The sequence below is a fragment of the Eptatretus burgeri genome, chromosome 2, assembly GCF_056783735.1.
Source record: "Eptatretus burgeri isolate ZD-2024b chromosome 2, Ebu_testis_v1, whole genome shotgun sequence".
Taxonomy (NCBI): domain Eukaryota; kingdom Metazoa; phylum Chordata; class Myxini; order Myxiniformes; family Myxinidae; genus Eptatretus; species Eptatretus burgeri.
Genome location: NC_140962.1, coordinates 28069846 through 28088785, shown reverse-complemented (window position 1 = coordinate 28088785; position 18940 = coordinate 28069846). Strand labels below are relative to the sequence as shown.

Genomic DNA, 18940 nt, shown 5'->3' with positions numbered 1-18940 from the left:
GCATGTGAGATTTGAACATGGTATCCCAACATCATGAGCTCTGTGCTCAGCTGGGAATGCCAAATGGGAAAATTATGCCAAATCACTAATTTTCCACTGTTTGTCCTCTTTCCCAGGAGAAACCTTACCAAGCTCTCTCTCATCTTCAGCCACATGCTTGCTGAGCTTAAGGCTTTGTTCCCTGGTGGTGCTTTCTCTGGTGCTGACTACCGTATCACCAAGGCAGATGCTGCTGAATTTTGGAAACGCTCCTTTGGAGATCGGTCAGTGAATTCCAGTTCTATCTCTTGTGGTTTTTTTATTTTTTATTTTTACACAGCCTGCCATGGTCTGAGTTGTCAGCATATGAAGTTTTCATGGTAATTTTTTTTTTCTGAGGCAAATTTTGCTTTTCTTTGCTCCACCTTGTCCAGAGCGATAGTCCAATGGAGAGCTTTCCGACAGTGCCTCGGGGAAGTCCATCCCATTGGCTCGGGGCTCGAAGCAATGGCTCTGAAATCCACCATTGACCTGACATGCAATGACTGCATCTCTGCTTTTGAGTTTGATATATTCACACGTCTCTTTCAGGTTAGAGGGGACGATTGGGGGAAGTTTTTTAATGGCAGGCAGTGTAACCGGAGAGTTGGCCTTTTTATTTAATTATTCATTCATATAGATAAGACGTTTGAATCGGTGGGAGAGGTGTTTGAAACAATTATTTTAGCAGCATATTGGTGGGTTGATATTGTCGTGGATCCGGGGTTGGAGGCCTGCCACGAGGGGGAGCACAGGTAACTCCACGCACCACGAACGCCAATTGGCACGGCCACTCCGGGCAGGGTTACACTACTTCACGTGATACCTTACCTGTGGACGGAAGGCTAATTGGGGTCACGTGCCCTCAGTGCACAATCGGATTACTGCCGAGCATTACAGTAAGTGTGCACTGTGTCGGACCAATAAAGGAAAAAACGACTGACAGATTGGAAATGACAACAAACAATTATTTATTGCAATCATTTAATAGCAAATATTTCTAAGTAAGAAAGTAAAAAGGCACCTAAGAGCAGATTTAACCATAACGCATATTCTTATTCAATCTTACATAAACACAAGACTTGGCCAACATGCACTTTGGGGAAAAGAATAAAATGTGAAGGACTTAAAAATAAAATAAAAGTAACGTATAGAGAAAAGAAAAATAGCCTTTTCCTTTCTCCCTCACCCACGACTCTGAGGTGCCCACACCCAGTAGGCGAGTCCTTTCCGGCGTTCCAGATAGGTGAGCTAGATGCGCGACTCGCCCTCCTCTGCGACAGATTCTTCCTCCTCAGGCCCCTGTCGATGGGGTGCCTCTGTTCACCCTCCTTGTCCTTCGTGGCTGACAGGATCGAGAGGGCAGGATAATACTCGTGGAAGGAGGGTTCTTTTTTCAACAGAAGCTCGACACCAACTGCTTGTGAAACCTTCCGTTCTTCACCCTCACACGCTTTTGTTCCTTCCCTCATGAGCCTTCTCAGTCTTTGAGTCTTCTGCTCATGCGAGCTTGTCACATTCGCTTCTGCCGTTCTGCTTCACTCAGCCTTTCTCCTCTCTGAGTCGTCTGCTCAGGAGCTCTTTGTGTCCCTGCTCGTGCGAGCTTTCCCCATTCACTTCTGCCTTCTGCTTCTCTCACGATCATCAACCTCCTTCAAAACACGCACATTTGCTGACAGGCAAATGATGTTGCATTCCTTTCTGGCCTCTTCTCTCACGAACTCTTCGCGTCCCTGCTCATGCGAGCTTTCCCCATTCACTTCTGCCTTTTAAGCTTATTCTTCACATTAGCTCTCTTCCCTCCTCCCACAAGCTTTCTCTCTCCTCTTGGTCTGCAGCCGATGGGGATGGGTCCACGACGTTACTTGTGAAATTTGCCACGCCATTCTGAGGGAACTTTCAATGAAGCCCCCATCCCACCTGTTACGCGCCCAAAGTCACAACCGAAGCCGCCAACCCCCCCCCTCCCACCCCCCTCGCCGGGCATGTGCACAACGCCTACTCGCACTGTTCTGCACTACCACGCCTGCGAGAAGCGCTGCACCTCGCAGGCCACGGCGACCACCAATCGTCATGAACATGCATGTGACACCACCTGATGGGTTTCACGACCACAGACGGGTCGAATGTGCCCAGTTAAAGAGTAGGTTGCGAGTCACCAAACGTGTTCTGAAAATTTATCAATATGATTATATGTGCATTAAATAGTTCGATGCAAACTATTGTGGTTGCCAAACTATTGGGAAAATTAATGAAATTTAACTCCGAAGTTGTTATTTCTCGAGGCTGTTGAAAAAACAGCCACGTGCCCATAAAGGGATGGTGACGTCACGTTCTCCAAAACAAAGCGGACACTCACTCGCTCATTGAAGAAGTGTCCAGTTCAGCAGGCCGTTCTTTCGCTTTTTTGAGCTTGCAACTGTCGATATTATCCTTTTTTATTTTGAATTATTGTAGAACAAAGTTATTTGGATATTTTTACATCATGCCTCGTACATGTGTCGTCATGTTTTGCGAAAATGGCTGGAAAATGGGTAATCGCTCCCACCGATTCCCGAAGGAATCAAGCATTCGACGGCAGTGGATAAGATTTGTACATACAAAACGGGTGAATTTCACCCCAAAGAAAACGGGTAAAGAGGACCCTTTGGATGGACTTGTCATTTGTGGTGACCATTTCACAGCCGAGGATTACGAAGGCATAAACACATCTGATCACCACTCTGTGAATATGAGTTGCTGGTTGACACGTTCTCTAGATACTGCTCTGTCACAGAATCAATTGTTGAGTTTAAGTGAGAAAAACCTTGAAATGTATTCTTCAAGAGTACATGGAAAAACACAGAAATAAACTTTCTGAAAAACACAAGCATGAAAAAATTTCTCAACAAATCAACTTATTGTTGATTAAATTACGTTTTTAACAGCATCAGCAAATTGGGCTATTTCATTTCGATTGTAAACAAGGACAAATGTGTCCAAGAGCCGCGTCATGAAGGTTTTGTCTTCACCAGAAGAAGAACAACAACAACAACGCGGAGCTCTCTTAGAGCCAGCGTTCGCAACACGACGCGGCTAAAAATTGATCAATTATCCACTTTTTTTCCTAAATTTGGTAGAATATTTCCCAATGAGGCTAAACATGTTTTGGTATTTATATGCCACAACAGTCTCTTGAAAGTTGGGGTTTGTTCTAACTGTTCACTTTTGCTGGGGTCAAGCTCAGCTGTCAGAAAGACTTCAATGCCAAGGCTATGGTGTATAATATATTTGGGTCCATTATTGATTCATTCTATTTCTGACTCTTGAGTGACTAGCGGGTTAAAAATTATTATATCAAGTCACAGACGAATCAAACTTTACATTATTTTATGCATCGAACAAGAAAATGAAAATCTACAAACCAATCTGTCTGGTGGAGTCTGTCAGTGTGAATTGCCGGACAGTCAGTCCTGCCACTTGTACACGAAATAGGCCGTTTTCTGGCACTTGCAAGTGGCTCAAATTTATATGACTCAGGGCCAGAAACTCCATAGTATAAATTCCCATCATCCTCCGACTCGTCCTCGGCAATATCGGAATGAAAACACTCAATTTCATCGCCGCTGAAATCGCTCTCTGATTCGCATCTCGCCATTGTTCACACGCTGTTTCCGAATGTTCACGAAGTTTTCGGAGAACGTGACATCATAGCATCTTCGGTAAATTCCGGTCTGTATTTCGATCACTGACGAAAGTTTTGACAGAAAAGTTAATTTTAGCATATTTTGAGTTTCAAATGTAAGAAAATAATTGCCCAACGATTATTAATGTGATTACAACCTTCAAATCGTGCGAAGTCATCAGCGACCCAAAACCTGCTCTTTAAACAATGCGCGAATGGAGGGAACACGAAGACAAGACCGATGGGGGTAAAGGAGGGAAGATTGAAAGTAACAGGAGGGCGCATGCCCCCAAACAGCCCTTTGACAAGCCACCAAGGATTATCTATAGAAAAACATGAAATAACTGATCATCAGGTCACCTACATGTCCATGTATGCTCTCCCGCTGGGGTAAGGTTTCCAAAACCATCACAATATAAATGGTTAAAACTGCGATTCATTTTTGTGTGGAGTTGGGTTCTCAACAGGATAACTGAAAGCATTAAAGTTAAGGGTGCCAGTTTGGTGTTTGGAAAGGAAGGGTTTGTTTCTTTGTTTCTAGGAATATAGGAGCAGTGATTGTCGGAATGTTAGTTTCTCTAAACGTTATTGATCAGCTCAGTGTGGAATGTATTGGGGTGTTTTTGAGAGAGAGAGAGGGAGAGAGAGGATAGAGATAGAGATAGAGATAGATATTTATATATATATTTTTTTGTCATTTACTTTTGCATTCTTCCTTTTCATCCTCCCTTAGCCTTGGGGTTCTCTACTCAGGAACTGGAATGTACTTGCTGTAACCCATCCAGGGTACATGGCATTTCTCACCTATGATGAAGTCAAAGCTAGATTGCACAAATACATCGGCAAGCCAGGAAGGTACTTTTATACGTTTCCTCAACATCTGAGTTTACTCTGTCCTCTTGCGTAACGCATTCCTGTCCGAGATATTTTTATCATCATCGTCACATATCCCATGACCCCGGAGACCATGCTGTTGTTTCCATAGACGTGTGTGTGTGTGTGTGTATATGTATATGTATATATATATATATATATATATATATATATATATATATATATATATATATATATATATATATATATATATATATATATATATATATATATATATATATATATATATATATATATATATATATATACCCAGGACTGCTCGTCTTCCCTCCAGAGTAAGTTCGTGACAGTGTTTTTTTTTTGTTTTTTTTGAAAAGGATGCAGGTGATAACTGGCCGACTTCATCAAAGGACACCGAGGGATCTTTAACGTCCACTAGTAATCAATGCTAGCAGATGGTCCCCAGCCTAAACGACCATGCGAGGGATGGGCTTACTCGTTAATACGTTACGTGACTTGCGAAGCAACAATCTAAAACAGCTTGTAATTCCGTCGGGAATCAAACCCAGATTAGACAGCTCAGAGGAAAATTGTGCTGTTTGTATCATCCTGCGAAGACCCTATGTCAGCCATCCATAGTCTCTTTCATTGAAGTGATTTTGCTGTGTTTGGTTCTATTTTTATATTTTTATATACATTAGCACATTACCCGTAGGGTGATTGCGTTACCCCCCCCCCCCTACAGTGGCATGCACAATCGATCGATCAATCAATCGTGTAGTATCGGCCATTCCTGAAATATAATATAATTTAAAGGATTGCTGTAAATGATGTTAACCTCAAAACATAGTTCCCTTACCTAAAGTAAGAACTTTAACCTGTGAGCAAATGATTGGTTTCCCGACTGCCTGGATCATCAGCTGGGCACCGTTCTTCCTCAAGGTTTCAATCCTTTCAGCCCAGAATCTCTCCAAACGATGGATCCACATTCGTGGATCAACAACCTCAGTTGCGTCCAGGCAGTCAGTCAACCCATCAATGCAACGTCACGAATCAGACTTTTTTTTACTCGCTCGAGGATTTAATGTTTAATCACATAGTTACAACCCCCGTCACACATTGTATTATATGATAATACATCAAATCATGCATATCTTACCTTAAATATGTCCACCAGCAAACACGACCATCCCACTCACCTCTGGATCAAACTTTTGTTCAAATATTCAAACGGTTATTTGAAACGTTTTTTGTTTTTAACCTGCTTCCTTGTCTCTTCATAACCACCAAAATGGGTTTAAATAGTTTACATGTATTTTTTATTATTATTGTATTTATATAAATATCTCGTTAATATTTTTACGGCCATGGGGACAGAGTGTGTTATGAGGGGGTTAATCCTCGTTTCTCCTTGGAAGAACTGGACCTGGGGCCACCTATCACAATTAACTTTGCGATACGGTGGGTTGCCCAACAACCATGAACGCCAATCGGTTAACCACGAGTTCCAGTGTCTACCGTCTAATTTTCCGTTTAATTAGAGGTCACGTGGCGGCCTGACCAGGAAGCGCGCCCTCAGTGACGCACCAATGTTATCTTGATTAGATCTTAAGTAGGGTGGCCGAGTGTTTACCGCTGGTGCACGCCAGCTATGACAGGTTAATTAGTTTGGGAATTATAATCTCCCAGTCTATCTAGGTTCGGACAATGCTGGATCGATGGAAAGAAAGGACAAGCACGGACAGGTTGAATAGTCAACAAGGAATTTATTAATAAGAAAAATAAATAAACTGAAGAACTTTTTATTTCCTTGTGGTGTAAATGGATGAATTCAAATCGATCAAAATAATCTCAAAAAAAGAATTCAACAGGCATTGATAGAAAAATAGACAAAGAGCAGATGCTTATCACTATGCCTCACTTAACAATTAAACATGAGACAAGGGTACCCAGCAGATCTTTCAGGGGGAAAGAAATCCGGTCTCAGCTTACCAAGGCAGAGGTCGTCGTGTGTCCAATAAAATGTCCCAAAATGTGTGAGCGTGCCTTGGTCTGCTGCCAGCGCCCTGCCTCGCCGCCCCCCCCGTCCCCCACCCGCAAACAGGCACGAACACCAATCGTCGTGACGTCATCATCCCCAAGAACCAGGTACGCCAAGAGCAGGTACCGAGTAGAATCAGCAGGAACGATCCAACCTCACCAACTGTCAGGAGCCGAAACCAACGGGCAGCTGGAAGGAGTTGTAACTAATGGGCAGGACCTGTAAGGAGCCATTATCAACGGTCAGGAGCTGTAAGGAACAGTCACCAACGGTCAGGAGCTGTAAGGAACAGTCACCAACGGTCAGGAGCTGTAAGGACCTGTCAGCAACCTTCAGGAGCTGGGTCCTCCCGTCCTTTTTATAGGTGACCAGTGTGGGCGGAGCCTCAAGCAGATTCAGCCAAATCCAGCTTGCCTATTGGCGTATCGCTGCACGTGACCTCCAACCGTCAATCTCACGATCATCCCTTCCTCACCATCGAGCAAGACGCAACTCACAATCAACACAGGCCCGGCTCACGACACCACGCTCGGGGCGCTGGACGAGCACCAAAAAGCGCCCACCTACTGGAACAACCGAGCGTGGGCGCAAAGCGCCCACAAAACGCCGATGGCGGCCACCGCTCCCCTCTCCCGGCCTGACACGGACAGGGGCCAGCCAGCATCCACGGAGCTGCCGAGCAGGGCACCAAACGTCGACGGAGAAAGGCGGACGCCAGGCATCGATGAAGGAGAGGTAGGTACCGAACGTCACTGGAAGAGAGGTGGGTGAGGTAGATGATCCACAACCGTATTTGACCGTCAGAATAACCGTTCAGGAAAAGCCTGTGGTGTGCTTAATCAAATGTCCTTGAAGTCCAAAATGTAAATAAATCGGTCACCTCCAAGCCAATGTGTCCCGATGGAAACGGGGTTGAACGAGCTTCCATTGGGCTAACGGCTAACTCTCGCGTGCATGAACGTGTCGTAGAGAACAAGGTTATTCCATAAGAAAGGGAATCTGTTCTATACCCTTCTCTAACGCATCAAAGAGTTAGAATCCCACCAGATAAGGGGATGGGTCTATTCTGAACATGCATTTATGGACCTGGATGTTGTGTGCCTTAGTCAGATCCGATTCTGAAATCCACAACAATATTTTTACTATTCATATTGTACTGTATTTTCCTCATTGCCTCCACCACCGAAGGTGAAGGAGATTATGTTTTTACCCCTGTCTGTTTGTCTGTTTGTTTGAGTGCAGGATATGTCAAAAAATTGGGGACGGATGTAGATGAAAATTTGTGGTCAGGTTGGGTGTGTGTGACAAGGATGAACTGATTAGATTTTGCTGAAGATCTGGATCCGGATCCGACTACAAGAATTAAAAAACTGATTCTTCACCATTGAGAGATGCCGCTAAAAACTATCTATATATGGCATGACATCTCAAAAACTTTGGGACGGATTCGGACGAAACTTGGTGGACATGTTGGGTGTGTAACGAGGAAGAATTGATTTGTCTGATTGACTTGAAAGTTGAACAGGATTTTCCTTGCCCATCACTGAATTGGGAAAGCAAATATTTTTGAGGTCAAAAGGTCAACTCAAGGTCAAACTTCTAAAATCATCGAATTTCATCTGAAAAATAATCAATTTTTACATGATTAACCTGAAAATGAAGCAGCAATTTCAGAGTGCATCACTGAATTTTGAGGTGGAGGTCAAAGGTCAACTCAAGGTCAAACTTCTAAAATCATCAATTTTCATCCGATTGACCTAAGCTTTCGCTAAGATTGTCAATTTTAATCTTAATGTAATGGACAGTTTGATGTATCCATGGCAGCCTTTGGACAGGGGGGGCGGGGGGGGGGTGGATTTCCCAAGTATCATGCTCTGCATGACATCTTTTTCTAGTCTTGTTTGTCTGTGTACTGGGATATCTCAAAAAGTTGTGGATGGATCTGGATTAAATTTGGTGGAGAGGTTGAGTGTGTGACGAGGATGAATTGATTAGATTTTGGTGAAGATCCGGATCCAGATCTGGATCCGACTACTAGAATTTTTTTAACTAGTGCATGCCCGTACGTGTGTGGCCGTACGTGCAAAAAAAAAAATATATATATATTTTGTGACGTCCACGGGACTTGAACAGTCCCGCCAACGTAGAATGAGCCGAAACGATAGAGGCGGTTTATTTATAACCTAAACATGGCGGTTCTAATCGCTCTACCGCAAACGGGACGAGGAAGGTGGCACGAGTCACTTTTCACTGAGTTGATGATGTTTATTCGTTGTTACCATTAACCAGAAATAACAAGACTCGGCAAGAAAAGGGATCCGGGGCGATTCGACAGGATGGTGTGGGATCGGGCGTGGGGAAAAAACACAGACAATTCCAATGAATATACAGATCTCAAACCCTCTAAGGCGCCAAGCGCGCGCACACACACACACACACACACACACACACACACACACACACACACACACACACACACACACACACACACACACACACACACACACACACACACACACACACACACACACACACACACACACACACACACACATACACATACACATACACATACACATACACATACACATACACATACACATGCGCATACACATACCCATACACATACACATACACATACACATACCCATACACATACACATACACATACACATACACATACCCATACACATACACATACACATACACATACACATACACATACACCTACGCATACACATACACATCCGCGTACACATACACATACACATACACATACACATACACATACACATACACATACACATACACATACACATACACATACACATACACATACACATACACATACACATACACATACACATACACATACACATACACATACACACACATACACACACATACACACACATACACACACACACACAACGTAGCTATTTCTGGTGGTCAGGCTGGACCGTGGTGTGGACGCAACTGTCCCTGGATCGGCGTCGGACGAGCTGGCCTTGCTCTCGACAGGGGGGCAGGAGAAACCGTGGTGCTGTCGACCTCCTGGTCTTGGCCCAAGTCCGCTCACAGCCGCCAGGGAACCAGTTCTGGCGCCAAGTTGCAAGCAGGAGAGGGAGGCAGGTCCGCCCGCCGTTCGACCCCGTACTCCGAGTCAGCAGAACCCCAGAGCCAACCAAGGTGAGGAACGAGGCTCAGCAAGGCTCCAAGACACGATGAAGAACACGATCGAATCAGCACAACAACAAGGACGCTCTCCGCGCAACAGCCTCCACACCAAAAAAACACGATCTTTTTGTCCCGATCTTCTTCCTCTTCCTTTTCGACCCCGAACAGAACCTTTTTATCCTCCTGTCCTCGCCACTTCCAATCGAGCCGTTTATTGGCCCACCGCCGTTGCCTTCTGCCAATCGTGACCACGGGGCGGAGCCATCCGCTGCACTGTCCTGTGACGTCACGGCCAGCCTCCAGAGAATACCAAAAGGGGTTTACGCAGACACACTTACCCTATCCCGTGTCCCTATCTAATTACGTGACAATTATCATTTCCCCCTTGAAGAAATGAACATTTACGAGACAACTTATCACCACTGAATTGCTACTTATTACATCGAGATCCTGGTAAACTCGAACAGCATGGCATACCTAATTAAACATCCTAATTCCCCTTTGAATGCATACCCCCCCCCCCCTCAAATGTAACAATATATATATTGAAACGCAAAAGAAACTTACCACTTGTTTGAAATGTAATAAAATTGTAACAGTTCAAAATAAAACAAACCAACAATTGTTAATTGAAACATTGGTATTTTATTGATGACATGTCAAGTTTTTGACCAAGATACACCATCTCATAAGTTTGTTCTACAGAACAGCACAGGGTGCAATGTCAGTCCCCTTTCAATAGCGTGTGGCCACCATTGTTTTGGATACAGGCAGTGCATCGTCCACACATACTGCTTACCAGTCTTTGGATGGATTGCTGCTGGATTCTGTCCCACTCAGTCCTCAATGTCTGAAGCCATCTGACTTAGGACCATCTGCCTGTCCTGCCTTGCAGTCGTGACTCTTGGCCTCCCTGATCGAGGTCTGTCATCTTTAGAGTTGTGGAGGGTGTCTCTGTCCACCAGGGCCGATATCGTCTGGTGTGAACAGCCAAGGTGACATGCCACCTCACGGTAGCTCAATCCGCCTTGCAGTATGCCCAAGGCACACTACCGTTGATCCCTTGACAATCGTGGCCTGTTGATTGAAATGCCCATTTTGCACTGGCCTTTTTAAAGCCAATATCAAGACATCACGTGCAGCTCATTAAAATCATCCCGTACCCCTTGGCTAATCACTGACAGTCAAAACGGCTGTTCAACAGCCTTTCTATGAAGTGACCATTGAAGGTTCAAGTGACCATCCGTGACCGTTTTGTCTGACAGTGAGGATACTATTGTCCACAAATAAGTTCACACATTTACTACACGCAGTGTTATTGTTGATATTTGAAGGTTTAAAAGGTGGTTAGTTTCTTTTGCGTTTCAGTATATATTTTCAAACCGCGTGCCAGAAACAACAACTACACAGGCCGTTCCTTTGCTCTCACGTAGCCGTACGTGCTGAAAAAACAAAACTTTCAAACGGCGTGCTAGAAACAACAACCACACAGGCCGTTCTTTCACTCTCGTAAACGACGACTGGATTGGGGCATTGTGTTTATCTATAAATGCGCATAAGAAATCGAGAAATTATTAGAATACAGTAAGTCATCACTATCCGGAAGTCCGTACGTTGTAACCCGTAATGGGGAACGCGCTCTAACTTGGCCATAACTTGGCAACCACTTGTCCGATTAATTTTAAACCTTTTGAAAGGCAAACAAACAGAGATTGCTGGAATTATAGATAGATAGAAGATAGATACTGTGGGTGCAAAACGCCAAGCAACGTGTCCTGTCATTGGAAACTAAGGTGCCCTTTCCCTATCGGCCACGCCTACGCAGCAACGTGTCCTCTCATTGGTTTGGTAAATAAATGGCCATAACTTTGGAACCACTTGTCCCATTAATATCAAACCTTGAAAAGGCACATACTCAGGTCTCCAGCAATATACCTGGCAAGTTTCAATTAGACCGGACTAGTGGTTGTCGAGAAACAGCGGTCACACACACACACACACACACACACACACACACACACACACACACACACACACACACACACACACACACACACACACACACACACACACACACACACTGCTGGAATTATAGATAGAAGATTTTTCACCATTGAGGGATCGTGCCAAAAACGATATATAGCAAGATATCTCAAAAAGTTGTGGACGGATTCGGACAAAACTTGGTGGACATGTTGGGTGTGTGGCAAGGAAGAATTGATTCAATTTTGTTGAAGATCCGAATCCGGTTCTGATTTTTTTTGAGTGATTCTTCATCATTGAGAGGACATAACCGATATAGTCAACCCTCGCCATCCACGTGTTCGCCGTCTGTGATTTCTCGTATCTGCGCTTGCCTTTTAGACGCCCTTTCTCTCCATCCATGCCGATACTCCCACGTATCCATGGGAAAAATTAACTCCTCCCACCTCAAACTCCTGAAATATTCAAAAGTTTTTTTTTCACACTTTCAATGCTTGGATTACAATATTTTCCTTCATTTAACATTGCGTGTTAAATTTTAACTGTACCTTATCGCCAGAAAATATAACAATTTGAAAATTTACATTCTGCGTTTTCCAGCATCTGCTGCACTGCCACATCATTGTCTTCTGGCTGCTTGGCGGTTGGTGAGGTGTGGTATTTTATTGTGATAAAACTTTGTATACTGTTTATTTAATCACAGATGCTAAATGTCTATTAAGTGGTGCATCTGCTGAAGAGCAGAATAAAAAGGTAAATAAAGTGATGACATTCTCGACGGGTCAATATACTGCCTGACCCCAAAAAAATTGCAAATTTTTGTTTTATGCTTATTTCTAGTAGTTTATGATGTGGAAGACAACATATTAAAAGTTGGACAATTTTGACGCATGGGAAAGTCCCTCAGTGACGTCAGAAAACAAGATGGCTGCCGGCAGATAAAACGTCAAAAAATTGACTGATAATCATCAGACCACGAACAATTTAAAGTTAATTTTGCACCAATATTTGTATTATGATCGTTGCTGGTAGTTTATGCAGTGCTAATCCTGAGACCATTCGCAATTTAAAGTAAATATTTGCACAAATATATGTTCTTTGATTGTTTCTGCCAGTCTATGACATGGAAAGCAACATATAAAAAATTGGACAATTTTGACACATGTGGAAGTACCATATGCCTTCTAGTCTTAGATTCCAGTTTCATCGTCCTCCTCCTCCTCCTCTATCTCTGGTTCAACACTCATATTGTCACAGTTGCTGTCCTGGCAATGTCCACATGCACTGGTGCATTCTAATCCATGCTTCCTACATGAACACCTTAGTGTTTTGCACCCCCTGAACAGTTGCATTGAATCATCTGAAGTAGTATGTCTGGAGCAGGGCTTTTGTCTGTCATCACTGGAACAAGTTTTCCTCCTTCTACCTTCCATCCCCACTCCGTTGGCTCCATTCCACAACAAAGGCCCATCCATTCCATTACCTGGTAATAGGTCCGCAGAGAATGAAACTTGCAGGCAGCGGATGTCGGGGGCAGTCTTTCAGGAGTGACAAATGCCTTAGCCCTTGCAACCTTTTTGCAGAGAATGTTGTATCTGATCGATGCCAATGAGTCGTTCTGATTTGCTTTAAACAATGCCACCATTGCTCTGCAGCCTGCAGTTTCAATAACATCCCGACTCTGCTGTGGTTTACAGAACACCTTTGAGCTGTCTATCAGTTCCTTTTCTTTCGTGATGATTCTTTGAAATCCTGACTTCTTTCCAATCCCAAAGACACGAGACGTTGCGTCACAGCCAGTTAATGCATGAAGGAACAATATATCTCTGTAGGCTGCATTTCCAAGTATCTGCTGAAGGACTTTGATATTGTAGACATTTGAATTTGCCTTGTCAGAACGGAAATAGAGTTCAATGCAGTTTGACTCTACCATATAGAAGAGCAGGAGGAGAAGGAGATCTGTATCTTCTCCAATGAGGGTTGTAGATCTGGAAGCCGCTTTTGCAATCTCAACATCAGCATCTCCCTCTGCTTGGATCACCTCACAGCCTTCCTTGCGCAACACCTCTATAATCAACAGTATCATTGCCTGCTTGTTTGACTCATTCGACAGAAAGTCCTCCTTTTTTCCCAACAAATTTTGTTGACTCCGTAATGTTAACCTTGGTGGCATTCTTGTTTCTATTCCGACGTTGATGAGAACAGTCCTTTGTGCTTGGCCCAGCCTCATAACCATCAAACACAACAGTAGCTTTGCCATAGTGTCTGACTGTAAATGAGGCATATTCATCTGCAATGGAACTGTAGGTGAATCCCTCTGTCCACTTTAAGCGGTGAATAAGTGATCCCCTGTCAAGAACATAGTGATCTGTTCCTGGAACTGTCTGGTTGACAGCATTGTCAGATTTGGTTGTAGCATAATTCCTTATTGCCTCCGCCAACTGTGGTTTATCTGGCTGGCGCAGGATGTTTTTTTGCCTCAAAAAGAGACATTGGGTATGGGCAGAGTTCATATTTCATCACTTCACCTATCTGGAGATCTCCCGTCTGTGACACGACTAAGAACCTCTGGAATAGTAACGCTGGATCTATTGTGCGGTCCTCAGCAACTTTGACTGCCCTGCTGGATGCAAGTGTCTTGACTTTAGAACTCCTTTTGTGTGAATAGGAGTAAGCTGGGTGATCATCCATCTTCTTGACAATGTCACTACCTACTTTGAATAGGTCATGAACATTGACATCCTCATTTGCAGTAACCCCTGTGATGATATTGCGCGACTTGTCATCAGAAAATTGTGTGAAGCTGTCCAGTTTTTTGGCAACTTTGCCACGATCACCTTCATCTCGACTCACCCTGGATGTTGTCAACTCCTTATGTTGTTCACTTGTTGAGTAGCTACTCGAGGTCAGTTCTTGCATAGCAAGGTTGTAGGAGGACGATATGGTTGAAGACAGAGTCCAAACTGCTCTCTGGTGCTCTGACATCCCACTTCCTCGAGTCAGCCCCCCTTGGCTTTTCAGTGAGCGCATTAATGTCTGTTCTATCACAAGATCAGAGCCTAGGCCAGCCCAGTATTGGTCACTGCGCCGGATTACATGATAACCAGATTGAAACTTCTGATGAACCTCAGGGTTGTCATCCTCTAACGCAAGCATCTTCTCGAGATAGAGTCGAGCTGACTTCAGGTAATTGGGATGGCCAGCAGCTTCAAATATCGGCAAGCAAGCTGATATGGCTTGGAGATGCATCTCCCAGGACCCCGTCCGATCAGCTGCCACAAGTGCTCTTGCAATTCCCAACATACGCTGGTAGTTGATCCAAAGTGCACTGGTTTTCGAGTCCTTTGCAAGTTTATTCCTTTCCCTGATTCAATCTATTGTCAATGAAATGGATGCACTCTGATTGCAACACAGACTCTATAGTGTCACTTTCGACAGTCTCCAGGGAAATGTACAGTCGCTCCAATTCTGCCACTTGTTCTTGAAACCCAGGGTCAACTTCCACAATCTTGCCAACAACCTGACGTGTAAGACACTGATCCACAAGCAAATGGCCACGAAAAGCACGTTGCACCGCCTTCCCACTCAGCATGTGCACAACAGCATTTTGACCATACACTGTTTCCAGGATCTCTTTCAGTCCACTTTCATCCATCAAACTTCCAATGGCACCCAACAAATTCATTAATGTGTGGAAGCTCCCAAGCAGTAGCACTACATTATGGATTGGGTTATCAGCAGGAAGAGCATTCACTATCTCAGAGGATTTCCAAAACAGCGGTTGGTCAAATGTGATGATTGCTGGCATGTTGTGTTTTGATGCAAGTTTGCTCAGGTAATCAAGAGTTGACAAGATGCAGGTTTTGTCACCTGGGTTCATATCAATCATTGGGAGAAACTGTATTGAGGCTTTCCCTGGGTGATCACACTCCTCATGCAGAAAGTGCATCATGCCTTGCCAATTTGGTGCACTCTTTTCGAAGCAAAATGACATCTCCCATAATATGTCAATTGTGTGATCACAAATTGATAACAAAGGGAGGGGCTGAAATTTGAGGTTGCGGTTGATGTGCTCTGCATAGCGGTAATCTATTATATTGATCTTCGTCAGTTCGACGAGCTTCCCGTCAGACATTTTCTTTCTAGATATGATGTGGCTAAATTGCCGCCCTGGTGTAATAGCTGCTATCATGCCCATCCCATGAAAGGTACCCTTTCCATCCAACGTTATGATCTTGTGGTCCACATTGTCTCCAGCAAATAACAAGGATGTATCAAGAATGTCGGTGCCACCTCCAAACACATCCGGAGCAAGAGAAGAGGCTGCATTTACTTCAAACCGTTGCACTTCGGAGTAAGATGACGAAAAGCCAAAGGTTGATAGACTATCTATCAAGAAACGAGACCTATACAAGTGATGCATTTGCACTGCAAGACCAAGCTGCAATGGTGCAATTACAGCCCTTGGACGCACTGCTTGGATGACTGCTTGTCCAATACCAGCAACCTCCCTAGATGTATCTTTCCCGACCAAAAGATGCTGCAGCGAGAATCACAGGCTAGCTGGGACATACCCCAATGCAGCAGTCAGGCTTAGGTCTGCAGTAGTTGGGTATGTATCCCCATGTGATGCAACTGTTGTTTTTATGTCACTTTTTATTAGTTTTGCAGCAGTCTGAAGAATTGCACGTTTTTGTGCTTCTTCATCATCTTCTCGTGGTACATTGTAGTGGTCACGGAGGATCTGGGACGTTTTTTCTCTGAATGTCACAATGTCTTTAAAGCCTCTACCCTCTGCCATGAATATAGATTCACCATATCGTTTTTTAAGCTGTTCCTTCATGTATTGGTTCCCATATGCATTGGATTCACTATCGCCCAGGTATTGTTCCATTCTCGCCATGAGGTCTGTAATTGTTAACTGTTCCTCATCATTGTCTTCAAGAAAAGAGCACACCTTATCGAAAGCCTCATTCTGGTCACTGTCCTTAGGCCTTCCCATTTTTCGTCTCTTGTTTGACTCAGTCGGCTTGAACCGTTGTGGAATATCTCGCATTGTGCGAAAATTAATGTTGCAGGACTTGTGGTACACACAGTCAGCTGCATGGAGATCACCCTTAAAATATTCAATGCGGCCTTGAACAGCAATGGCCCATTCATCGCTCCTTGTTTTGCAATGAGCTGATATAGTTTTAACAAACGCGTCAGTCTTCACATAGCCAAAACTGGCTGTTTCTGCATGGCCTCGCTTTGGGTCCTCTTCCTTAACTTCAGTGCCGCAGAAAAGGCAAAGTGTTTTACTGTCATATGGTCCCAGGGAAATGCGAGCACTCCTCTTGACTGATGGACCTGATTCCGCATGATCCTTCTTGGTTAAAGCAATGTCCTTTTTGTTTATGTGATTCACTCGGCATGATTTGGGAACACTGGTACCAGCTAGAATTCTGATGTCGACACCCTTTTCGGCACTTGCACGGTTGATGCCTTCTGCTCCTTTCTCACGAACTAATACCGTTTCCTCACAGTACAAATCCCCTTTGGCATAGAGGGCAGGTCTCTTTATCATATAAAGAGTTCATTTTCTATCTCTGAAAATACAAAAATGAGATTGTTTAGAAGCATGCAGTCAATTTACATTGGCCATATACATTGAATGCCATCAGAGCATTCTCCGCCCCTGAAACCGAGATATTTATGTAAGATATATATTAGGAGGAAACATACTATGGGAATAATCTGCATCGTGGTTCGTTTTTGACGTAGTGAATCATGCATGGTTTTGTAACATTTTTATCATGTCAAAAATTTTTACTTTCCCATGGTCCATTTCTGTCCAACTTTTGATATGTTCCGAAGTAAGTCTTAAAATATAAGGAAATGCAATAAAACAAAAATTTGCAATTTTTTGGGGGTACGGCTGTTCTGGTTGTATATTGACCCGTCTATTCACAGAAAAAGTGAAAATATGAGATCAACTTGAGAGTGGTGCACCTGTTACTGTGTTGCCGAAAGACTACGTCAATGAGTCCACCATTTGTTACATTTGTAAATGTAACGATAAAATTAGGGCCAGATCAACATGATATGATATATATATATATATATATATATATATATATATATATATATATATATATATATATATATATATATATATATATATATATATATATATATATATATATATCCACAAAGGCAAGAACATCATAATAGATGTGAGGGATTTGTGGGTCGCTCCTGGGAGATTGATCGGCTACCTCCGTGCCATGGCGATGTTCAAGCAGAACTGATTGGGGCTACCCACCAACAGTACTCCAAGCAGTAAAGCCTTCTAATTGATGGTAAATGTTACTTATTATCCCGCCCCACGGAGGGAGGGAGCGGGATATTGTCATCGTCCGGTTTGTTTGTCTTTGTTTGTTTGTCTGTCTGTCTGTAAGCAACTTTATGGCAAAACGGCTTTAGCAAGCACTATCAACTTTAATCCACAGGTGAGCAATGAACCTTGGACGACCCTATTAACTTTGGGTACAATTGGATCAAAGGTCAAGGTCAAGGTCATGAAAAGATCAAAATCGTTTTTCGCTCATAACTTCGTCAAAAATGATCTGATTTACTTCAAACTAAGCTTATAGTCAACCTTATTCTATTTGTCACTTATAATCCTACCCATTCCTTTAGTGAAAAAAATGCATATTTGTGAAGATCGGTGGGGTCCGAAGTTGTGGGGGTCATGGTCATCGGTCAAAATGACAAATTTTCCATTAAAACTAAAACATGGTTGCGAAAATACAACTTTACGGGAAAACGGCTGGCTCAAACAGTCAAATTGTATCCACAGGTGGGTAATGAACCTCGGACGACCCCATTAACCTTTGGGTCCAATTAGGTCAAAGGTCAAGGTCAGGTCACGAAAAGGTCAAAATCGTTTTTCGCTCATAACTTCGTCAAAAATGGTTTAATTGACTTCAAACTAAGACTAAAATATTCCTTATTCTATTCCTTATAATCAACATTCAGGTAAAGGATGTATCAAATTTAAATTTGATCCCCAAAATAACTTTATGCCTTAAATGGGCGGGATTTGTTGTGCCTGGCACCACTTGTTTTATCTTATTTTACTCAATTGTTCTTATTTTTCAATTAAATGTCTTTTTTAATTTATTAATGATTTTTGGACTTGTTTTGGAAGTTTGGAGCGTTTCTCATTGACTTGTGTGTTA

The 18940-nt window shown here is 43.3% G+C and overlaps 1 protein-coding gene across 2 annotated transcripts in view; it reads left to right on the top strand.

The window, feature by feature from the left end:
• The window catches only part of LOC147031672 (E3 ubiquitin-protein ligase CBL-B-B-like), a 132538-nt gene that overhangs the window by 9322 nt on the left and 104276 nt on the right, over positions 1–18940 (top strand). For both annotated transcript variants that reach the window (XM_085852111.1, XM_085852120.1), the window contains exons 2-4: positions 117–263; positions 414–570; positions 4416–4537. In XM_085852111.1, coding sequence (XP_085708237.1) covers positions 117–263; positions 414–570; positions 4416–4537 — 426 coding nt within the window. The remainder of the gene's footprint in view (positions 1–116; positions 264–413; positions 571–4415; positions 4538–18940) is intronic.